Here is a 25,290-nt window from a genome sequence, read left to right as displayed (position 1 = left end):
TTCTTTTCAGCGTTGCCGGAAGCAGCATGTCCCCAGTGGCCATTTTGAGCGCAAAGTGTTATTTTGAGATCTCTGGAGAAAGCGCTCCAAACCCTGCTCCAAATGTCTGAAACAAAAGGGGAACTAAATCCCTTAGGGGGTCTGGAGACATTCCCAAGGGAGGGAGGTGGGGGAAGGATGGGAAGGAGAGACTTGCGGAGTAACCCCCTCTTTTTGAGTCTGTTCCTTCTTTTCTAAGATGGTTGTCATTTTCAATAAGATTATGTTCAGATGCCATTGAAACAGTCTGATCACAATACTGCAAAAATCAGCTTCTAACTTTTGGGCTCAATCATTCTCCTTCATAAACCAGTCGTTGCCGTGCTCCGTCTGGCACCAAAACTTAATGTGGAGAAGCGGGTGGCAGTGGGAGATTTTTGAACTGGCTCCGTGCCCCACTGCTAAGCCTTCTGCCTGCTCTGCTCTCCCTCCCAGTGTGATACAGAAGGGATTCTGTGAAGCCAGTGTTCACTTCAGACTTGCAGAAGAGACATTCTTAGAATTCTTAAGAACTAGTTTCTAAAAGTCGAAAATTTACCAGCAAACGAGTGACCTTTGGTGTAATATCTAAGCAAAAGTAACCCAGGCTGGGGCCTCCCTGGTGGCGCAGTGGTTGAGAGTCTGCCTGCCAATGCAGGGGACACGGGTTCGAGCCCTGGTCTGGGAAGATCCCACGTGCCGCGGAGCAACTAGCCCCGTGAGCCACAATTACTGAGCCTGCGCGTCTGGAGCCTGTGCTCCGCAAGAAGAGAAGCCGCGGCGATAGTGAGAGGCCCGCACACCTCGCTGAGGAGTGGCCCCCACTTGCCGCAACTAGAGAAAGCCCTCGCACAGAAACAAAGAGCCAACACAGCCATAAATAAATTAATTAATTAAATTTAAAAAAAGGCAAAATTCCTTAAAAAAAAAAAAAGTAACCAGGCTGATTTTGCACTGTTGACACGGAAATATTACGCGATTATGATTGCTTTTTAAAAATGCAATTGAAATGATACGGTTAAGTTTCTAATGAGAGCATAAACCGGCTTACTAGTAATGTGCGCTTGTAAATACATGAGTGGTTGGAGGGTTGACTGTATACCTGCATATACATATTTACATATCATTTTAGGGTCGCAAGCTTGGTTTTACATTTATACATACATAGTTAAGATGATGAAAGATCAGTCATCCTGTACAGTGGATGTACAGGGACCACCACAAAATCATAAAGTCTTAAAGTGTTTGATGCTGTTAGTGACTCCCAGTAAGAATCCATTGCATCCTCTCTTTGTACCAAGAAGCAGACTGTAACCGAATCTGTACTGATGAGTTCCCTTTTTCAGTCTCTGTCCTTTCACTCTATGTTAGACATCAGAAAGTTATCTCCATTTGCGGAATTGTGCATTTCTTCACAATTTGAGGGCTTACACGTGGAAGTCTTATTTAGATTTGGTCCGAGGGGCCTGAGTCTGGAAGAGTGTACTGTGTCCTGAACCATGGCACAAAGGTTGACATTTAAAACTTTATTTTTTGGGGATTAGGAAAATATTGACTTATTTTCCTTTGGGGGACTAATATAAAGCTTACTGTTTCAATGAATGTATTTCAATGAAAGAGAGATTTGATTTGAAGAAAAATACGAGGTATATGATAGTGCAGAAGTTGTGGCAGAAATCTTGAAGATTGTACCATGAGTAAGTCGAGTTTGGGAGACACTTAAGAACAGAAAAAGGCTCAGTAGTTGGAAGACTTGGATTTGAATCCCGATTCTACCGCTAGATGTGGATAGCTGATCCTAAGCTCCGAGCCAGTTTCTTCATGTACCAAGTTGAAATGATAGTATTTTCCTTGTCTATTTGATGCGTTTTGGTTAAGAAACGGGTAGAATATATATTGAAAGTGTTTTCTTAAAGACTGCAGAGTCATCTTGGAGTGAAACAACCACCAAAACCCTAATAATATGAGCAGCAAGTTATTTCAAGAGAGCTCAGGAATCAGTGAATGAGAACTTTCAAATGCAAACCTTTTTTTTTTTTTCCCCTGCATGGTGAAAACTGAGTAGGTTCCAAATTTAGGCTGACGGTTTTCCTGTCACTACTTAGGAAGAGAAGACTGAAACATATGCTCGCTTCTCTTCAGATTATATAAATGCTCTTGCCTTTTACTTAACACTGCTACAGAACTTATAGAAGGACGCAGTGAGACCTTGCTATTATTTGGGTGTTTATGAACTACTGATTATTATTATTTTTTAAAATAAATTTATTTATTTTTGGCTGCATTGGGTCTTTGTTGCTGTGCATGGGCTTTCTCTAGTTGCGGCGAGCGGGGCCTACTCTTCGTTGCGGTGCGCGTGCTTCTCATCGCGGTGGCTTCTCTTGTTGCGGAGCATGGGCTCTAGGCACGTGGGCTCAGTAGTTGTGGCTCGCGGGCTCTAGAGCGCAGGCTCAGTAGCTGTGGCTCATGGGCTTAGTTGTTCCATGGCATGTGGGATCTTCCCGCACCAGGGCTCGAACCCGTGTCTCCTGTATTGCCAGGCGGATTCTTAACCACTGTGCCACCAGGGAAGCCCTAAACTACTGATTATTATAACACAGTTTTCTTGCGTTAGGAAAAAGCACCTTTTCAGGCCAATCAGTGCACGAACTGGCAGGAAGGCAGTGCCCAAACCTGAGAGAAAGACCCTTTTTGTGTGTGATGGAAGCTTTATTTCGGGTAACCCTGTAAGTCTGATAATCAAATCATAAAGCTGAATAGGAAAGTTAGATAAGGGTTATGTTCTAGACCGCCGGGCAGAGCTGCCATTAAGTCATGGTAATTCTAAAAGTCAAAGGTTTTCCTTGTCTCTGATGCCAACAGAGTTACAGCTGAATCCTACTGACAGCTCGAATTGTGCTTTTAATTCCGGGGAGAGGGCTGGAGAAACAAATGGGGATCGGAGGCAGCTGGGGGATGGGAGGGGGCCCTTAATCCTTCTCTTTTTCTTTTTGTAAAAATGAAGCCTGATTCACGGGCCTAGATCTTCTTCTAGGGGAAGATTTGTGGGACCCAGAATAGCCACCCCAGCTTCTTCTGCAGTTGAGCTACCCCTGACAAAGGAGTAGGAGTGAAGACCGAGAATGCTTAGTTGAATCAGTTTTCTATGAAAAGTGAAACCTCGTTTTCTGTAACATGAATATGTGGCCTTTGAAACACAGGGAGAGCTGGAAGTTTCATTTTTAGAAGGCATATACCGTACGTTTCAACAAGTGATTCATTTTGACGTATCCTTTAGCATAGTAATTTGACAACTAGGTTAGAAAGCTGAAGGAGGATTTTCTTTTTCAAAGTTACTTGGAGCAGGTGCCTGTGAAATTATTGTGCAGAGAAGATTAGCAGATGCTAATTCAACAGGTTAAACAATGAAATTGGAGGACTGTTTTTGCAATCTGTATTGGGAAGATAGTTGGCACCGAAAGCAAAACTTTGAAATTCAGTTTCTAAGGCTTGCCTTTTTTTTTTTTTTTAATCGGGGTAGTCGTTTTACAGTGTTGTTAGTTTCTACTGTACAGCAAAGTGAAGTAGAGTTCCCTGTGCTATACAGCAGGTTCTCATTAGTTATCTGTTTTATGCATAGTAGTGTATATATGTCAGTCCCAATCTCCCAGGCTTGCCTTCTTAGGTGGGACTTTTATTCACTTAACTTCTCTGAGAAATTGATCACAGACTCTAAGTGTTAGGGCTCAAGCTTCACTCACAGTGTCCTTTCACTTGGGTCCACAAAACATGGTAGATATGGGACAAGGGGGTCAAATGTTCCTATCAGAAAAATCTCTGAGTTCACAAAATAGGAGTTTTTTTTCTTTTATTTCAGCTTGTTTTGCGCGGGTATCCGTAGACATGATAGGGATGATCTACTTCATTTGATCTCATGGGTCAATAAATACAAATTTAAGACTTGAAATGAAATATATCTTTGTTAGGATCTTTTTCCCCCAGATTTATTGAGATATAATTGAAAAATAAAAGTATATATTTAGAATGTACAGTGATTTAATGTACGTATACCTTGGGAAATGATTACCACAATCGGAATTAATGAACACATCTGTCACCTCACATGGTTACCTTTTTTGTGTGTGTGAGAATGCTTAAGCTATACTCTCTTAGCAAATTTCAAGTATGTAATACAGTATTGTTAGCCATAGTCACCGTGCCGTACATTAGATCCTCAGAACTCACTCAACTTATAACTGAAAGTTTGTACCCTTTGACCAACATCTCCCCGTTTTCCCTCACCCCGCTGCCCTTGGCAACCACCATTCTCCTGTTTTTTAGATTCTACGTATAAGTGATACCATACTGTATTTGTCTGGCTCATTTCACTTAGCATAATGCCTTCAAGATTTATTCGTGTTGTCGCAAGTAGTGGAATTCCTTCTTCTCTATGACTGAACAATATTTCATTGTATATATGTACACGTCGCGTTTTAAAAATCCATTCCTCTCTTGATGGATACCTAGGCTGTTTCCATGTTTTGGCTATGGTAAATAATGCTGCAGTGAACATGGGAGTGCAGATATCTCTTGGAGATAATGATTTCTTTTCCTTCAGGTATGTACCCAGAAGTGGGATTGCTGGATCATATGGTAGTTCTATTTTTAACTTCTTGCGGCACCTCTATACTGTTTTTGTTAGGATCTTTTAGACTTGTTGAACACTGATTCTCATTCGTTAGAGTGGTTTACTCTCATAACTAATCTTACAGAGGAAACTCTGTGACGCCCTTCAGATATGGAACTGCGATATAGCTGTGACCATGTATAAAAACGGTTCTCAAAGGATGGTTTGGATACAGTATACTGGAGACTGCCTCAAATACTATGTACACAAATACAAATATAACCCCTATTCCATTATGCTGTTAAGTTTTAATATATCTTAAATTCAAGTTTTCTTTATACAGTTTTCATTATAAAATTATTAAGAAAAATAATTTAAGTAAAATGTTATTACTAGAAATCAATAATATAGACCCGCCTGGGTTTACAGTAGTGTGTTGAGACATGGCTCTGGTAGAACCTGAATATCTCCAAGTTCATTCAACACTAATGACTGGTTGTCTGCTGAGTGCCAGGTACTGTTCTAGGTGCTAGGGTTATAGTGGTGAACAGATGAAGGGAAATCCCTGCCCTTAAACAGGCAGAGCTGTAAAATAGACAGTGTATCAGATCAGGGTAAATTCAGTGAAGGAATAGATGATAGGAAGGTAGGTGATGGGATCCTATTCCAAGTTCAGTACCTTGAACTTTAGTATCTTGCTGTATTTCTCAGGGGAGGAAAGGCTATATGAGGTGGAAAGAACAGAGCTTTGGAGTCACAGAATCAGGTTTGAATTCCAGCTCTGAAGGTGGGCAAGTTACGTAACCTGTTCTGAGTCCAGGATTTCTTCATCCGTAAAATGGGAACAAAGATTTAATCTATTTCATAGGGTTATTATGAGTCTTATGTGAAAAAATGTAGAGAAAGCACTTGGCACGGTGCCTGGTATCTAGAAAAGGCTCAGTAGATGCTGTTATCACTCTTATTAAATCAGTCACATCCTGGATTTCTCAGGGTCACTAACCCTGCTCCTTGTAACCTTGGCCTCGGGCTGTGGCCCTACTATCAATGGCCGGGTCACCTGGAAGTCCCATAGGGATCCCCTGACTTTGCCACCTGGAACCTCATCCTTTCATGCCCTGCCCATTGGATCAAGCACCTCCAGTACCCGTGCCTGCCCCAGCTCTTTGGAAACTTGAGATGTCCTTTGGACAGCGTGCCTGGTAGCAAGTAGGCACAGGAATGTTGCTACTTTTCTCCCCTTTAGTTACCCAGTGAATAGTGCATACTCAGTAAATATCAACTGACAGGCTTCCATATATGCCACTTTTCGTTTTGCCTTAAATTCAATAAATTGTTGGGTGGCACACAGATAAGCAGAGTACAGGGCTGTCTCTCCTGAACTCTTGTGTTTAGCAGAGAGATCTGTGTTTGTACGTATGCATTTGGTGTGTGGGTCTAATTATGGAGACTATTTCCCTCATAAAAGTGTCTCCTTTAATTGCTGAGTATCAATAATCCCTTCTTTGGTGAAATAATGTATCTTTGACACATGATGAGGAGGAACTACTCTCTCGTGAGTTTGACAGTATTAACTTTCTTTTCGTCTCTCATTAAGGAAAAGACCAAAGTTGTTGAGCCCTTGGACTATGAGAATGTTATCACCCAAAGAAAAACCCAGATTTACAGCGACCCCCTCCGAGATCTGCTTATGTTTCCAATGGAAGATATATCTGTGAGTTCACAAGCACTTCTTTAAAGAACAAAACTGCATTTTTCAAGGCCGTTCGTAGAGCGAGGATGTTCTTTGTCTTCTAGATCTCGGTGATAAGTCGTCAACGCAGAACGGTGCAGTCCACTGTACCAGAAGATGGTGAGAAGAGGGCCCAGAGTTTGTTTGTCAAAGAGGTAAGAGGCTCAAAGGCCACAGAAGAAAATTCATCATTCATTCATTTTAAATATACTGTATTTAAAATACTCTTTCCTGGGGATATCTGTATGTGTATGGCTGATTCATTTTGTTGTGCAGTGGAGGCTAACACAACATTGTAAAGCAACCCTACTCCAGTAAAAATTAATTTAAAAATTAAAAAATAAAATACTCTTTCTTTAGTGTAAATGGAAAATAAAATTACTAGAACTTAACTGACCTACATAACAAGTCTATATGATGTGATATAGAGGATACAATTTAAATACTTTCACAAGTAGCTTGTATTCGTAGTCTTTTTTTTTTTAGAAGGCAAAGGACGTTGTTTACTTTTACTTATTGATTTATTTATGTGGCTGCGCCGGGTCTTAGTTGCTGGCATGCAGGATCTTTCTTGCGGCATGCGGGATCTGTGGTTGCAGCATGCGCGCTCTTAGTTGCGGCATGTGGGATCTAGTTCCCTGACCAGGGATCGAACCCAGGCCCCCTGCATTGGGAGCGCGAAGTCTTAACCACTGGACCACCAGGGAAGTCCTCTTAGTCTTTTTTTTTTTTATTTGAATACTCTTTGGACTTGGAGTCAGAGTGTCCAAGAGAACATGTGAATTGGTATTTATTGCCACCAGCTGGTTTAGGAAGACACGGTTAATCCCCAAAGGAAGAGCCCAGTACCAGCATTCCCCAAATGATTTTTAAAAGTCTGTCAGCCTATTACCAGACGTAAAAAAAGCAGATATACATGTACTTTTCCTACATTTCAAATTAAAGATTCTTATTTTCTTTCAGTGTATTAAAACTTATAGCACAGATTGGCATGTGGTAAACTACAAGTATGAAGACTTCTCTGGGGACTTTCGAATGTTGCCATGGTAAGTTTAGAATTTAAGGGAAACTTTCAAGAGGACAGTTATTAGACATTTTACCTTTTTTCAAACCATTTGTGAAGCTTCTCAATTATAACATATAATAAAGCAAAACCTCAAACACCCAGCATGTTTGGTAAATGTATTTTGGGTAACTGGATATATTTTAACTTTGCTCATTGAAATTTTTCCAAGATGGACGAGTTCACTTTTTGGCTTTGGTACATCTATATTGACCATAAGATCATCCTTCTTTGATTCTGGATAATGTAGTGAGCATTTTCTAGTGCTGTCAGTGAAGAAGCTAGAAGACATTTGGCTCAGTTTGATGGCCCCAGACATCTCTCGACAAAAGTACATCTCTTTGAGTTGCGTTGAAGGGCAGCCGTGAGCGCCCTGGCCCAAGATCCAGACTGTCAGGGTTCAAATCTTATTTCTACCACTTCGTAGCTGGATGACCTTGGGCTAGTCACTCAGTCACTTGAGCCCTCGCTTTTCTCCCCTTTCTCATCCATAATACTATTAACCTCACAGGATATCATACGGGAGATGTTTTGGAGAAATAAGACTTGGTGTAGCCTTTTGTAGTTTTCAAGGCACTTTCCCAGACGAGAAAACTGAGTCTTAAAGATGTCCTGTAAAGCTGAGTCCTAAGATGATCAGTCCAGGGTCATACAGCAAACAGACGGAAGAGCCAGAATGACCTGATGTTGCTTTTAGGCCTGGGAAGGATAAGGTCCCACCACCAGTGACAGCTCTGGCAATTTCTGCCATTTGGGCTTAGTTACGTCTTCGCTGCTGGCTGCACATGTGGGAGTCCTTTTACAAAAGGTAATGCAAGTTTAGTCAGAGGGGAGAATCTGACTTCGGAAAGGAGAAAACAATTTCTCCTTCTTATGTCTTGGCGTTTCCTTGGTTGTGAAAGAGAGAAGTCTACTCATCTTGCCTTTTTTTTTTTTTTTTGTCTGTTCTGCTTAGTGTCTAAGACAACTCTCTTGTATTTTCAGCAAATCTCTGCGACCAGAAAAGATTCCCAATCATGTATTTGAGATTGATGAGGACTGTGAGAAGGATGAGGTAAAGATGGGGGCAACTGTGCTGGTTTCTTCAAGATCACTTCTGCTGAGAGATTTCCCTGAGAAAAGATGAGGGAAAGAATTGTTTTTGAATGATCTGGGGCCAGCTTTCAAGCTGACGAGTGTCTTTAAAAAATTTTTTTTTTTTAGGGGGCTTCCCTGGTGGCGCAGTGGTTGAGAGTCCGCTTGCCGATGCAGGGGACGCGGGTTCATGCCCCCGTCCGGGAAGATCCCACATGCCGCAAAGCGGCTGGGCCCATGAGCCATGGCCACTGAGCCTGCGCGTCCGGAGCCTGTGCTCCGCAATTGGGAGAGGCCACAACAGTGAAAGGCCCGCGTACCGCAAAAAAAAAAAAAAATTTTTTTTAATTGTTGCATTTCCAAATGGAGCTTAGGAAAAATCAAGTGAAATGGGCTGTGATGTGTGTATAAAACATGTTTTCCCACCTGTGGGACGTGCTTGTAGAGTTGCTTTTCCCGCACTGGGCATGTGGCATGGTGATTCATCTGGCCTGTCCTGCCTGATAGATCCCTCTTGGGACAGATGGCCCGGATGTCTGTGACATTTTGAGGTGCAGTTTGACTGTTTATGTAATGCAGAAAACTTTCCCAGAAGACAGTCCATACGATCCAGTAAATACTGAGTGCCTACTGTGTGCATGGCACAGAGCCTTTCATCCTGTAGTTAACAATTTCAAGTTTCATCAGGCATCTTCACGGTGGGGGGGTGGGGGTAGGGGGAACTTTATGCTTTGGAAAGTGAGGCAGGGCCTAGTTCGTGCCCCCCGACTGTTTGATTAGATGCCAAGCCAGCTGCTGTTTTTACTGATGGTTTTCGCTCTATTTCAGGATTCCTCATCTTTATGTTCTCAGAAGGGCGGTGTGATAAAACAAGGCTGGTTGCATAAAGCCAATGTAAATAGCACCATCACGGTTACCATGAAGGTAAGAAGTAGTTATTATATTATTTCACCATTTTAAGGATATTGCCGTGACTAGCCTGTCTGGAAACAATATTTCTTTTTCAAACTTCCTTACAAGGAGCCCTCGCCAAAAAAAAAAAAAAATCTTTAGTGAGAGGATTCTCACAAATGTATGGAATCTAAGAACTCTGACCCTCAGGATGAGTTTAGAAGTCCACCTTTTTAAAGAAATGTAATTATTACCTTCTGAATCAGGATGTTTAAAAAGGAGGCTGTCAGTTGAATGAAGAAAATAGCTTTGAAACAAAAAAGGCATCAAAGGTTCCTGTGTGAAAATGAATGTAAATGAGTAGACAAATAGGGTACTCTGTTTCTTTAGCAGATATTAATTAGGTGCTTATTATACGCTGTTCACTGTGGGGAACATATGGCTCGCTAAGATGGGATCCCTGGCCTCCAAAAGCCTCCAGACTAGATAAGAAACATACCAAATTAACTACTATACCAAGCGGGACCTTAGTGCTGTCAGAACTAGGGACTTCTGTAGTCTGGCCAGAATAGTGAGTTTGTGTACGGGGTTTGTGCGTGGCCTTGAGTGCCTCGGACATGAGGTTGGCTTTTGTTCGGGAGGCTGTGGAGAACCATTAAAATCCGAAGGTAAAGCTAACAAGCTACTTGAAGATTCTGAGCGGAAAACCGAATTATTCTCTGATACCAAATATAACTGTCCTTCCAGATATTCAATAGAACATCATGTGGTTTGCCGAGGATGATTCACACTTCCATTAAGTATTAAAGGTCATTCTATCTTTCACACAGCCTGCAAGCAGAAACCATGGTTGTCTACCAAAGGGAGACTCAAATTTTATCTTAATTTAATATTTTGCCTGCTGCTTTCCATTTAGTGGTCATGTCCTGTTCTCACTTTCATTTTCAAGCCCTGAAAATAATGAATCCAAGCGGTAGGATGCTTCCTGTGTGTCTCTTGCACCTAAGCCTGGGCCTTGGCACGTGGTGAGGATAAGAAAATCCACTTACTGATGACTTAATATGTGCCAGGCACCATGCTGAATGTTTCATATTCTGTATCTCTTTTAATCCTCATGGCAGCCCTAAGACACAGGTATTATTATTATTCTTGGTTGACAAATGTGGAAAGTGAGGCACAAAGAAATTCAGTGATTAACCCAAGGTCGTATAGCTTCGAGTTTTCAGAGGTGGGATTTGAACCGAGGAAGGCTGATGCCTGAGCCTCTGATCTTAATCAGCACACTGTTGATGCTTCCTAGCTGAGTGAGCGAGACTCAGGCATTTATTGTATTACCTATCAGAGTTACCGGGTTCCAAAGTGCATGTGTGAAGGTGAAAATTCTGGGCAGTTTGTTAGAAAATGCTTCTGTGGTTTTTGACTGCACTCCCTTCCCCTAACCTTCTCAAAATATTAAAATGCTCTACCCGTACTTAAGTTTTAGTTCAACATTAAGTAAATATAATGTATGGAAATCTGGATTTCTAAAACAAGACATTAGGAAGTTAATATCTTTACAAAACAATTCACAGGATTCCTTTCAATAGCGAGTTATTCTAATGACTTTAAATTATAATTTGCTTTACATATAACTTTTTTAGGAGTTCATATATTGTAAATCAAAATACAGTTGTCTGTAAAAAGTGCATGCTTTAAATTTTCTTTCATAATTTGTGAACTACAGATTGGTTAATATAGTAGGCAGAATAAAGACCCCCATGCAAAGGTGTCCATTCCTAATCCCTGGAATCTGTAAATGTTCCCTTACATGGCAAAGGGGAGTTAAAATCACTAATCAGCTGGTAGGGAGGTTAGCCTGGATTATCCAATGTAATTATCATGGTCCTTTTTTTTTTTTTTTTTTTGCGGTACGCGGGTCTCTCACTGTTGCGGCCTCTCCCGCTGCGGAGCACAGGCTCCGGACGCGCAGGCTCAGCGGCCATGGCTCACGGGCCCAGCCGCTCCGCGGCATGTGGAATCTTCCCAGACCGGGGCACGAACCCGTGTCCCCTGCATCGGCAGGTGGGCTCTCAACCACTGCGCCACCAGGGAAGCCCATCATGGTCCTTTTAAACTGGAAGACGGAAGCAGAAGAGGAGAGTTGGGGAAGGAGATGTGAGGGCAGAAGCAGGGTCAGAGAGAGATGCTGTGTTACTGGCTTTGAAGCTGGAGAAAGGGCCAAGAAATGGAAGCTGGAAAAGGCAAGGAAATGGATTCTCCCCTAGCGCCTCTGGGAAGGAGCACAGCTCTGCTCTAAACTTGATTTTAGCCCAGTGAGATCCATGTCAGACTTCTAACCTCCGGAACTGTAAGCTAATACATTTATGTTGTTTTCAGCCTCTAAGTTTGTGGTAATTTGTTACAACAGAAATAGAAAAGCAATTCAATCAGTTAGTCAAAGATTGATTGTTTAGCTTTTGTATTGTCTACCCCTGAGATTGCAAACTCCACTGCTTACAAAGGCCAGGCAGGAACCATAAATTCATGAAGCAGGGCTGGGGTGGGGGGGGCGGGTGGGGGGGGTGGGGGGGTGTCTGAGGCAACCTGGTGACCACGTGGCCCGGCTGAAGGGGACAGCTGCTGCTGGTTTCCAGCTAATTGTTGCTCTGCTGCTGCTGAGCTAGGCTCTTTGCTTTTCCTCTTTTCTATCCCCAGCTGTTCATATTTTGGCCGCTTCTTTCTTCTTCTTCTTTTTTTTAAGTGACATATAATTCACATAACATAAAAACACTTATTTCTTTTAAAACCTCTACCAAACAGTAGGCAGAGGAAGGAGAAGAAGGGTAAGCCAATTTGGTCGTCTGTGCTACACAGTTCTTTAAAAAAAAATGTGTGAGGAATAATTTGAGATATAAAGGCCGTTAATGAGCTTTGGGAATTGTCTCTGGTTATGGAGCTCATTTATCCCGGCTATTCTTTATTCTGGATTGTGGCTCTCCATTTTGGATTTCTGGGAGCTGGAAATACACCCCGTGTTCTTCTGGTTTCACCTCCAGAAGGTCCAGCCAGATTCAGTTAAAGGTGTCAGGGATTTTGCCAAGATATTTTTTTTCCTATAAGAACTGTGTTTGAACTCTTATTTAGTTTAGCATCATTGAAATTCACGGAAACTTGCAGTGTTTACTGTGCCCTCTCTCCCTATGTAAACAGAGGGCGTGTGAGTATGGAGCAGGGCAGGGAGAGGATTGGGCATGGGTGGCAGTTTCGTCGTTGTCAGGCTGGAGGTTGGAGCGAGGGCCAAAGCAGAAATCCAGGCGCATGAACTGAGGTGCACTGGAGGCCTCAGGCTTGTATCCCTGGGTACCCTGTGCAGGATGGGGGATCGTACACATTCTTCCTGCTTCAGGCCTGGATTGGCTCAGGCATAGACAGAAGAACTGCAGTAAAGGGCTGCAAAGTTCAGGAGACATTCTGAAAGGAAAAATTCTGCCTATCTGTTTCTGCCATGTACATCTTTGAAGTGAAGCGTATTAGTGCCTCTCCTAAGCAAATGGGAAGATGATTCACGTATGCTGTTGGCTGAGTCACTTTCCCGATCGTGGTGGCAGTTTTACCTTTGGTGTATCCAGAGTCCCCTGCCTGCAAGGAACTCCAGCCCACACTGATGACAAGCTTTGCTGGCTTCAGCGATGAGCACCACAGGGCTAGAGCTCGCAGAGTTGAGAGCAGAGAACCGTTTCTATTAGGAAATTCAAGTGTTGACAGCCCCTGCAAATACACAGCAGACTAACCGGGAAGCTACAGCAGAAGGATCTGGGCATTAATCATGACTCATTGGCAAGTAACAGCCTACGGGAGCCGTGCGTCTTCCCTCCTATTTTATCTGCACTTCTTGGATGCGCTGTGGTTAGACACCGGCCTGCAGATCCTTCTGGGGATGACAGGATTAAAGCAGGGCAGCTTGGTGTCTTTTAGAGTGAGGTGTAAGCTTACAGATCTTTATTCACTTAAAAATTTCTGGATATTAAAAACTATGTAGAATCAGTCCTTTGGAAAGTTTGAAATCATGCATGACCACTTTACACTGTTTTTTTTATCAACAAGTCCGAGTCCTTTTCCTGGCCCTTTTGACTCTCAGAAATAAGGCAATCTAATAGCCCGGAAGGAAGAGAGAGAATCATGAGAGGTTAGAAAGAAAAAAAAACGGAGGAAAGAGGGTTAGAAAAGACTCCACAACGTCCAGGAGGTAAAAGGAAATCAGAAGACTCCTACTTTATAAGTTCTTTTGAGAAAGCAACCACATGACCTGTGATGCGATGTGAATAATGTAGCCAAAGTAATTTGTATATGGGCCGCTTTAGAAAGTTCAGCCTCCCTAACTAGCTGCCAGACAGTTTTGCAAGAACATTCAAGTCGATGGTGACGGGCTCTAGGGAAAAGGGGCTGGTGAAGAAACCAAGCTGAGTTCTTCATATTGGAAGATTTGAAGACCCCGTATTTATGGAATAAACCTTTGTATTTTCCCCAGTATACACCTTTCCACCAGCTCGGTCAGTTTAGATATAGTCTGCACTGTTTTCTGCAGTTGTCATTATTTTCCCAGAAGTGTTTGCTGAGCTTCCCCATTATTGGCTGAGAACTAGCCGTGAGGAACCCAGGCTACAGGAGAGCTGCTAATGATGTGTGTCACTCTCCAAGTCACAGTTCTCAGTGCCCGAGCATGTCCTTTCACGGAGGCGGCTGTTGGCCACACGCAGCTCTCGCAGAAGCTCTGTTGGTTGTCTGGGCACGGTGACCACCTTGCTCAGCTCATAATTGCTTTGTTCCCGGTGTTCATGTTAAAACAAGACAGGCCTTGTCATAGGTGATTAATTTCCCCAATTTGTACCTTCTAGATAATGAGAACACGCCCCACTGCCTCTCTTCAGCTCCTGGGAAAGTTTTGGAGAGAAGTTTTAGATAGCATAGAGAATAAACGATCTCTCAGGCAGAAACTGCAGTCCTAACAGAAACCTCCATGCTCTCTTTCCCAAGTAGCTGCTAGAGACATCTGCTTTTCTCAGCTTCTCTCCATATCCGTGAAGGAATTTAGTGTGGACTAGATAGCTCTGATATTGGACATGACCTTCCCATGCATGGTATTTAGAACTGTTTTTCCTAAGGGGTATAATGATGTATGGAATAAGGAAGAATCTGATCTTGACGGTGGTTTTTCATTTAAAAAAAATCTGCTATAGATTCTTGGCCAACCCATTGGGACACCCACCTTTATGCATCTTCTTGGCTCAATTTGGTCACATTTCTCAAGCTCCCTCCTCCCCGTTCTTCGTAGCAATTAAACATTGAAGTGTCTGGGTATGTTATCAGGGTTGCAAGTTCAACTGCTTGATGTATGACTCACTTCTGGTGCCCTCCCTCCCTCCCTCCCTCCCTTCCCTCCTTCCCTCCTTCCTTTCTTTCTTTCCTTCTTTTCTCTTTCTTTCTCTCTCTTTCTTTTTTCTTCTTTGCACAAAACAGAGCCATTTGTTATATATCCAGAGTCTAAAAGTTCTCACTTACTCTTTGACTGTTACGGGAGGGTTTTTGGCCTTCTGCAGTGGGAGAACAACAAATCAAAAGAGGATTTTACCTAAGAAAACACAGCTGATGTTAAAATAATTGCTGGGAGGCCAAGGTCACTATGTTTACTGGAACAAAGAGAAGAGGAAATCTTTTATTTTTGATATATTAATACACTGTATGCTCAAGTCTGCTAGTCCGTCTCTCACAGCTAACAAACGGATTACACTCATTTTCCCGGGTAAGGGATTTCTCACTAATTTGTTTTTTGTTTTTGCGGTACGCGGGCCTCTCACTGTTGTGGCCTCTCCCACTGCGGAGCACAGGCTCCGGACGCACAGGCTCAGCGGCCATGGCTCACAGGCCCAGCCGCTCCGTGGCATGTGGGATCTTCCCGGACCGGGGCACGAACCCATGTCCCCTGCATCGGCAGGCGGACTCTCAACCACTGCGCCACCAGGGAAGCCCTAATTTGTTTTTTTTGTTTACTTTTCCCTCATTCGTTGGTGACTGTTAAAAACCATTTATTAGGGGCTTCTTATGTGTCAGACAGTATTAGGAATCAATGAGTTCATCATCACCAAGTATATCTTGAATACCTTATTAGTACAAGGTGTTGGCACTGTGGAGGGCAGAGAGAAAGAGAGGTGTAACACGTAGAGTTTAAACCTGTTTGGGGAGATGAGACACACAATAATAATGTATTGTTTCAAGGTGGTACAGAGACCCAGTGCTATATGAGTCCAGATCTGTGATCTGGGGTCAGAGAAGGCTTCTTGAAGGAGGTGGGGCCTCCAAGGAAGGGAATCAGAAAGGAGGTGAGTGTGGCAGGCAGTGTGTACAGGACAAGTGTGTTAGGTGAAGTTGGGTAGTCTTGGGAGATGGAGTCGATTTGGTCCTTTGGTATTGCCCCGTGCCTCAGTTTCTCCTCTGTAACATGGAGATGATAACAGTAATTACCACACGAGGCCATTATAAGGATTCACTGATGTAATATGAGAAAAGCACTTAGCCAGAAACTGTAACGTAGTAGGCACGCCACACATGTCACAGATTGTTATTATTTTGTATTATTAGTAGGACCGTGAGAGCACCTTGAATACCAGATCAGGCACGGGAGCCTTACCACGTGGGTAACTGAGGGTCATTGAAAATTTGAGCAGGGCCATGCCATGCTCTAAGAAAGATAATTTGTCTCTAATGAGAAGGGTGGATTGTAGACCCCTCCTTTTAGACTTTGCTTCAAACTAAATAGTTAAAACATCTCCAGTGCCTAGATATGGTAGAATTATCAAAGAAAAGCTATTTGAGTTTTAACCAGTCTCCCAGACAGTAGACCTATATAATATATTAAAACTTGGTAGGACTGTAATATGTTACAGTGGAGAGCGATGAGTGATATATCAGGTTGCCAACCTACTGGTAGGGGTATTCGGCAGGATGACGTTGCTGACATTCTGGTATAATTAACTGCAGTTCAATTGTCTGATAAGTCGTGGGGTTTTCTTCCCCACTGTTTCTTTCATCTTCGCTTCGAACAGCTCTGAGACCCAGTGTGTCTCCGGCTTTCTCCTTTTCCTCGCTGCCTCTTTTTTCCTGTTCCATCAGAGACATGAGTCAAGTAAGTTTCCCCCGCCCCATTTCTACATTGCTCCTGGCCCACCTACTTGGCCAAAGCCTTCAGACCATCCTTTCTCAGGGCTCCTGGTTCATAGAATTTAGCAGTAAATAATTACCCTCTAGGGAACACACGTAGGTAAACACCTTTGAGATTTGTTATATAAAATGATAAAAGGCTGTCCTCATTTTGAGGATGCTAGGTGCTCGAACTTTCTGGCCTTCCATCTTTGATTCAACCGAGTGACAAAAGGCCTTTGTTCCTGCTCCAGAAAGGGTCATATGGTAAGTGTTCAAAAGGTTGTCGTCCAGACAGCTCAGGGCCTTCAGGAGACTTGGCAGGACCTGTTCCCAGAGAATTATCTCCTTTGGCTAACTCTATTTTATTCTTCTGGGTGGTCTGAGTGGGCCACTCATTAGGAACCATGCCTCTCACTGAGTACGGTGGGGAATTTTCAGCTGTGTTCACCATCTAGGAAAAATAATAAAGGTGCGGAGGAGGAAAAAGAATATGGGCGTTACAGAGAAACACCCTTCTATTCGATGAAACCGCTGGAGAATCTGTACTGGAGAATGAATTATTCATTCATTCCTCGTTCATTTGCAAAATTTTATTGCTTTCCAGGCGCTGTTACAGGTACTGGGGATACAGCAGTGGATGAGACTTGGACCTTAACGGTTTAAAAGAGGCAGACAGCAAATAAATAAATAGATAGATGAATAAGATATATTTGAATAGCGATCATTCTATGAAAAAGCTAAAATAAGGTGCCGCCATGAGGGCAGGTAGTCATAGAAGGCCTCTCGGAGGAGGTAAAATTCAAGTGAAGACCTGAAAGAAGCTGTGGATATGTGGGGCAAGAGGCTTCCAGGCCAAGGGGACATGACGTGCAAAGGCCTGAAGAAGGTTTTTTGTTTGAGGAACAGCAGGTGAGCCAGTACAGCTGGAGCAGCATAATTAGAAATAAAATCCAAGAGGTAATCCAAGGCCAGAGCCAGCGCATCATCCCAGGCTATGGGGGAAGGATTTGGGGTCTTATTCTAACCTTGATGGGAAGCCATTGGGAGGTTTGGGCAAGATTCTCTTTGTCATTGTCCTGTGATTCTGATTCCAGTTCTGCCATCGACTTGTCTGTGTGAACCTGAGTGAGGTCTTGGTCCCTCAGTTTGCTGTTAGGTAAAATGTGGATAATAATGCTTATCGTCAAGTGACATTAAAAGAATTAGCTCTTGGTTACAAAGGACTTGAGGCCTTCAGATGAAAGGTATGATATAGGGTAATTACCACTGTTCTATACAGTCATCATTTTAACAGTTGTCTTCTTTTCGAAATGGAAAAAAACAACGTAGACCGGTACCCTAAATAGCAACATTAAAAAAAGCCCTGTTTCTGACTTCCCTTTTTGGTTCCATATGAGATTTAGGATACCCCTTTCTTCTTTGAAAAGTACCTTAAAAGCTTCCCGGAAGTGGAAACCCAACATATATCATAGAATATTAGAATGAGAAGACGTCTTCGAGATCTTACAGATCTGTCGTTGGGGCAGAGTCTGCTGTCTCTAGAAATGATTTTTTAAAAAATGTCCTTACTGTGAAAACTGAGTGCTTTAAGCCTGTAGGAAATCGCCTGGGGAGTGTGGCCCCCAGCTGGGAAGGCTGCTGTGTTATTTGTTCATTTTCAATAAAATTATTTGTAGATCATGAAAAAAAAAGAGGATCTTACAGATCATTTGATCTGATCCCACCATTTTACAAGTGAGGAAAGAGAGAAGCCGAGTCTTGAGGACGGTTTCGCTGCTGGGGAGCAGGAATGCTGGGTGAGAATCAAGATCGTATGACTTTCAGGCATCTGCTCTCTCCCCAGATTCACGAACTGCCTTACCTCAGTGTCACATTTAGACATAATTGCAGTGTTACAGGAAGTGATTTACTGTAATTTCAGATCGCTTTCCATCTCTATTGTGATGATCGTGCTTTGCTAATATTGGCAATGGCGGCTGCCACAAAACATCTTTGCTTGGTGAGGGAGCTGTGCATAAAAAAATGTTGCAGGCTATAATTTGACTGTGTGCCACAGATGTTTTGCTCTGTTTTCCCTTCCTCTGTTGCTGGCTAAGGACTGTGCCAATGGAGTCTACAGACTGTACCACTGAATCTATGAACTTTGAGTTTTAGATTTGATCATGGTTCAGATTCTAATCTGGTTGTAATTTTTTTTATGTTAACTTTTGCCTGGAAAATGTATTTTAATTTTTGTCATACATAAGTATCGTGATAACTTCTAAAAAGTGGTGTTTTGTTCATTTGAAATCAGCTCATTATGTCATTTTAGGTCTTCTGGTTCCATCAGTTTAATAACAGCTATGAACCACTGTCATGAAAATAAGCAAACATAAATATATATATATTTATACACATATATATGATCACCGTTATGATTAACATTTTCCTTATATATGAATCTAGATTTCTTCATTATAGTTGCAGTAAACTTAAATGTGGGTAAAATGAGATCTCACACACACACACACACACACACACACACACACACACACACACACTTTCTGTGCCTTTGTATACTGATGCAGTAATGTTTACCTGATTGGCATCGAAAAACAAAGTGGTATTTTCTACTTGGACTTCTTTCTGTTGATGCCATGTAGCCCACAGGGCCCCTCCCTGAAACAGAAGCAGTAAGCATTTACCAGTCTAACCTGTTAGGGTGTTCCTCACACTGGTATATTTTTGTCATTCATTCTAAGATCAGTGATATTTGAACAAGTCAAAAATAACTACAAGCGTATGATTTCTTTTTACTGGTTTTCCTTAAAAGAAATGCCCCTTAACCTACTTCTATATTTTGCTTACTCTCATGCCATGGAGAAATGAATTGTTGCTATCTTAGATACTTTGCCAGGAGTTAAGTAGTTTTCAAGAATAATCTTGCCAAATAATACTCTTTCCATAATTAAAGTTCTTAAAATAGTCAGAGATCGTACTGGATTATCAGATGGGTGATTGATGGGTCTTAAAGCTGACTTCTGTGAGTAAGACAAGATGTATAGGAATGCGTTTCTTCAATATGATCACCAAGAGGCTATTTCCTAGTCTGTCTTCCCATTCCCGTCCTGAAATGATTTTAGATCTCTTAACCAGGGGAATTTTACTATAACAAATGCTGAACACAGCGTGCAGTCTGTGGCTTACTGAAAGAAGCATAGATTCATCAGAGAGCTCTGAATCCTAACCCTAACCCTTTTTCCACTTCCTTCATCAGGTCCAAGAGTCTTTTAAGGGAGAGTAGAGGGGCAGAATAAATGAATCAGGCTGTCTTTTCCTCCTTTTCCCCATTGCTGTGGGCTTCGCTGTGAGTTGTAGCAACAGGCTACTCCTTAACTGTTGTGAATTCCTAATTTCAAACGTGTGGCCCAATCACATTGGGCCTTTTGACTCAAATCTCAGCATACAGGGCGCTGAACAGCAACTGGTGGCATCTCACTGCTCTCAGTATTTCCCTGTGAGTGTGTTATAAGCTGGACTCTCGGCAGTGGGGACACTGGAGCAGCATAGGTGAGTGCAATAAGATGTGCAGGTGATAAGTAACTATATGATAGAGGGTGTGTGTGTGTGTGTGTGTGTGTGTGTACACCCTTAGATTTGTGGGGAGGTGAACGAGATTATAAGAATCCAGTCATGGTTTGCAATTAAACAGGAGAAGGATGCTGTAGCGAAATGTAGTGATTCAGATACAAAACTGCTTTGTGAACTTTAAAGTGTTAAAACTTCTCCAGATACTTGACTGAGAGTAAACCACTTGACTTCAAGCTCTCCACCTTAAAACAAAATCAAGATAATGGTAATTCCTAATGACTTCCCCAAGTTGTCTGAAGATTGTCCAGATATAATGCGTGTGGCAAGCCCTTCAAGGTTTCTTGTTCAAATGCAATGTTTACATAACAAATGCGTCACTGCTGTTTTTTCCCCCATAGGTGTTCAAGAGACGGTATTTTTACTTAACTCAGCTTCCCGATGGTTCGTATATTCTCAATTCCTATAAAGATGAGAAAAATTCAAAAGAATCTAAAGGTTGCATCTACTTGGACGCCTGCATTGATGTTGTCCAGGTAGGGTTATCGATCAACTTTTAAGAACCTCAGTCTTTTTCTGCCTTGGTTAATGACATCTGCATCCACCAAAACATTCATACTAGCAATTCAGAATCCTCTTCAGAGTTCCCACTCTCCCTCTGTGCCACTATTCAAGTGTTTACCCAGTCCTTTGGAGTCTTCTCCAGGGTGCCTCTTGAATCTCTTACCTTCTTTCCATTCTCACTGTCTTCCTCTGGTTCCCCCTTTTATCTTGTCTTGCCTAGAGTCTCACCTTCCTGCCTTCTGATGTGTCATCCGGCTTCCTAAGACGTAGATGGGGTCCTTCACTGGGATAGGTAGGGTGGGTGGGAGGGAGACGCCAGAGGGAAGAGATATGGAAACATATGTATATGTATAACTGATTCACGTTGTTATAAAGCAGAAACTAACACACCATTGTAAAGCAATTATACTCCAGTAAAGATGTTAAAAAAACAAAAACAAAAACCCTTTTGGCTGTTGATTTATTGTCTTGCAGAGTGAGCTCGAAATCTCTTACCAGGGCATTGCAGGCCCGCAGCGATTTGACCTTACTAACCCCATCCCCCTGCATCCCCATACACATTCTGTGCTCTAGTCACGCCAGGCTAAGCACTCCACTGAGTTTCACGCCTGTGTGCCTTTCTTACATTTGCTTCTCTGCTTGGCATATACTTCCCCTTCTGTTCCTGTTTGAATCTTATCTGTTAAGACTTGGCTCAAATGGGACTTGTGGCATGAAACATTTTTTGTGTTCTTCTTCACCCTCATGGAATTGAGCTCCACCTCCCCTGAGCTACCACTGTACTTAGCTCTGTGCGTTCCTTTTTGGATTACAGCGACCATGTCATATTCATGTCTGGGTCCCTTATAGTGATTAGCAGAGTTGCACATACAGTAGGGGCTTACCAAATGTTTGCTGATTTGAGTTACTTGAGGAGGCAGGGACATTAGGGTTAGCGTGGATGGGGTGGGAAGCAGAGGGCAGAGAGATGATTAAATAGGAAGTTGATTGACCGTGTGATAGGAGCCATTACTACAGAGCCGGGGTGGCCTGGTCGACAAGAAGGAGCACTGCATTGAGTGGAAGGCAGGAGATGTTGCTTCAACACCCTCAGCCTACCTGAATCTTAGTTTTCAGAACTGTAAAGTGGGATTAATAATATCTACTCGCTTTATCAAATGAGATTGTCATGAGGAGCAAGTGAAGACACACTTTAAAACATAAAATATAAGAGATATAAAGATCTATGTGAATAGAAGTTGCCTTCTTTTATATATATATAAATGTGACAGCTTTCTTATCTACTGAAAGAAGGCACATACAATTCCCAGATTTTCTCAATTAGCTCTAGTCCGGACTGACCTCCTTTTCTGGTGCTCCTCTATTTACGATTCCCTTCTCCCGAATATTTTCAAATATATAAATCTTTATGACTTGCTACAGCAGTTTCATTTCATTCTTTACTATGCTTTGAAGATGAGGAGGAACTTTCCTTGGTTCCTTCTTGAATGATGACCAGGCACTGGAAAATTACTGATTCATGAGCCTTTCTTGAAATTAATGCTGAGGTATTTGGGAGCGGGGGAGAGTGTGTCATTTCTTTTGTCATGACAGAGAAGGTGGTAATATAAAAGAGGTGTCATCATGTTTGAGGAAAGGAAGAGGCTTCTATTTTCCTTGTATGCTAGCATTCAGCCTGGGCCATTTCCATCATTTTTATGGAGAGCCACAATCTAATATGAACCAACTACAGTCTTCTTTTATGCTACTGTGATGCATTTCATATTCTGCATGGCAGAGTGCATCAGATAGTGATATTGCATTTTATGGTGTGATATAAAGCAAGTACCAGGTTTATTTCAGGTCACATTTAAGCTTGTTTTTAAGGGCTGATTTTGAAAATCTGTGAATATGCCAGGAAAACTTAAAGCAGGGTGGAAATAGTAAAACATTTGCTTATTTTTATGGTGGTAGTTTGATTATCCAAACGTGGAGGATGTCAGAAGGCCTTAAATGATAATACTCACTCAACGTGTAGTATTTTATGCCAACTTTGTGCATATACTGCTGTGCTCAGTACTGAGGGGGATAAATAAGATGCTTGACATGGTCATTCGTCGTCTTGGAATTTCTATTCCTTGTTGAAAGAAGCAGTTCTTTCATGGAAGTATTGACGTACATATGTGCTGAGCTGAGGTAAAAGTAAATAAACTAATGAAATCTAATATTAAAAGGGCAACTAAACTAACTGAACACGTCTTTTTTTTCCCCCCTCCAGTGCCCCAAAATGCGCCGTCATGCTTTCGAACTCAAGATGTTAGATAAGTATAGCCATTATCTGGCTGCTGAAACTGAGCAGGAAATGGAGGAATGGTTGATAACTTTGAAAAAGATTATTCAGATCAATACCGACAGTTTAGTGCAAGAGAAAAAGGAGACGGTAGAGGCAGCACAAGGTCAGAATTTTTAAATGATTCATTATTGAGGTAGAGCCCTTGTCTTTAATCCATGGGAATGTCCTTTGTGTAGAGTGAATATAGAACTCTTAATCTTGAAGGTGACCTACTTCTTCATTAAAAGTGACTATGGAGGTTGATAGGGTTTTCTTTTCTTTCTTTCTTTTTTTTAAGAGTTGATATGCTACATGGGCTCTGACATATGAAATATAACCAGACTGAAACAGATAGGGAATTCATGGCAGATTTTCAAAAGCCCATTAGAGTTTTCCCTGTGCTTTCATAATCAAAATTCTTTGCAATAAATCTAGTAGGAGAGGTTGGGGTGGGAGAGGGAGATAGTTAGGATATTCCGCTTAGGTGATTAGTAATGGTCTGCATGGTTTAGAACATCTGCTTTTAATGAATTCGCAGACGATGAAACTAGCAGCCAAGGAAAAGCTGAGAACATCATGGCCAGCTTGGAACGGAGCATGCATCCGGAACTGATGAAGGTACATCTTTCTGATGGCAACTTGCCTTCAACTGAGACAATGCAGGATTAGCTATTAAAGTTTGAATGCTGGATTCCATGTGGCAATGTCATTTCTAAGTTAAAAACCACAACAAATGAGTGAAACAGGTAGAGATGGTAAAAGAAAAGTTACACTCCTAAAGCTGGACCTGTAAGTGCCAACTAACAGTTTGGAAAATGTTATTTGTTTTCCTAGATGCCAAGAAGTACTTCTAGACTTTAGTGACTTTATTGATTTTATCTGCTACTTCTTATTCAGTTCAGTTACTGTATGCCATTCATACACTAACTATGCTTCATTCAAGGGGCTCTTGATGAAGATTGAACATGATATTCAATCTAATGATTTGTATATGTTAATTTTGTATGAAAATCATAGTCTTTCTATATGTGGCTGCCTATGTATATGTATATGAATAATTTCATCAGATAAAGATTTTGGTTAACAGACAGCGTTTGTGTTAGTTACTCTGCTCTTTGGTGTTTGAAGTGAGCCAGTTTTGAAAGTGTAGAGGTGATTATCATACCTATCTTAGTAGGTTACATATATTACTCTGTGGACTCTCTACTATAATAGATTAGGAGGTTATGACCCATTTCTTCATTTAAATCCTTACCAAACCTATTTATATTTTTACTTTATTCCTCTTCCTGAACTATTAAGTTACACAGGTTTAGATGTTACTTTTTTCTATTTGAAATGTAGCGTTCTCTTAAGCTTCAAAGCTGTCTTCCAAAATTTAGGAACACACTCATGATCCCCTGTAGCTTTTAATGTATCCCCTCTGAGTCTTTGTCATTCCAGACCGTAGAGCCCATTATGTTTTTCCTAAAGTGATGGAATCAGAATTGTGTATAATATTCCATGGCTAGCCCCATGGATATATAAAAGATAGTGTTTTCTCTCGTTTATTCTCTTTTACATCCAAAGTCTCTTGTATTTCTTTTTTGTACTATGGGTTGAACAGTATTCTTGGTATTATAAAAGGCATATGGAAAGTATAAGAAGCTGATCTATAGCTTATTTATGGGTCATGGTGACTGTGACTCTCTGCCCAGCAAGCATTCTTTATCCACCTTAAGTGATTGGAAATGGAGAATAGTGTGTGTGTGTGTGTATATATATATATATATATATATATATATATATATATTTTTTTTTTTTTTTTTTTGCGGTACGCAGGCCTCTCACTGTTGTGGCCTCTCCCGCTGCGGAGCACAGGCTCCCGACGCGCAGGCTCAGCGGCCATGGCTCACGGGCCCAGCCGCTCTGCGGCATGTGGGATCTTCCCGGGCCGGGGCACGAACCCACGTCCCCTGCATCGGCAGGCGGACTCTCAACCACTGTGCCACCAGGGAAGCCCAAGAATAGTATATTTTTGAAGCTGTGTCAGATTGCTAGTTTCACATAAACTAGATAATTAAATGGCATTTAATACTGTTTTGACGGAAATGAAGTAATGTTTCGTGTTTGTGTGTGTGTATATATATGTTTGTTTTAATTTTAGTATGGAAGAGAAACTGAACAGCTGAACAAACTCAGTAGAGGAGATGGAAGACAGAACCTCTTTTCTTTTGACTCGGAAGTTCAGGTATTAATGATACATTTCTTTAAATAATCCTAGAATAGTTGCTTATTCAGATAAACAA

The 25,290-nt window shown here is 41.8% G+C and overlaps 1 protein-coding gene across 1 annotated transcript in view; it reads left to right on the top strand.

The window, feature by feature from the left end:
* The window catches only part of DOCK11 (dedicator of cytokinesis 11), a 194,505-nt gene that overhangs the window by 34,525 nt on the left and 134,690 nt on the right, over positions 1–25,290 (top strand). Inside the window, exons 2-10 of the mRNA XM_060138818.1 lie at positions 6,222–6,338; positions 6,422–6,511; positions 7,320–7,402; positions 8,404–8,473; positions 9,322–9,417; positions 20,529–20,663; positions 22,949–23,126; positions 23,541–23,620; positions 25,149–25,232. Coding sequence (XP_059994801.1) covers positions 6,222–6,338; positions 6,422–6,511; positions 7,320–7,402; positions 8,404–8,473; positions 9,322–9,417; positions 20,529–20,663; positions 22,949–23,126; positions 23,541–23,620; positions 25,149–25,232 — 933 coding nt within the window. The remainder of the gene's footprint in view (positions 1–6,221; positions 6,339–6,421; positions 6,512–7,319; positions 7,403–8,403; positions 8,474–9,321; positions 9,418–20,528; positions 20,664–22,948; positions 23,127–23,540; positions 23,621–25,148; positions 25,233–25,290) is intronic.

The sequence above is a fragment of the Lagenorhynchus albirostris genome, chromosome X (assembly GCF_949774975.1).
Source record: "Lagenorhynchus albirostris chromosome X, mLagAlb1.1, whole genome shotgun sequence".
Taxonomy (NCBI): domain Eukaryota; kingdom Metazoa; phylum Chordata; class Mammalia; order Artiodactyla; family Delphinidae; genus Lagenorhynchus; species Lagenorhynchus albirostris.
Note: the sequence above shows the minus strand (reverse complement) of the source record. Positions and strands in the feature narration are given on the sequence as shown.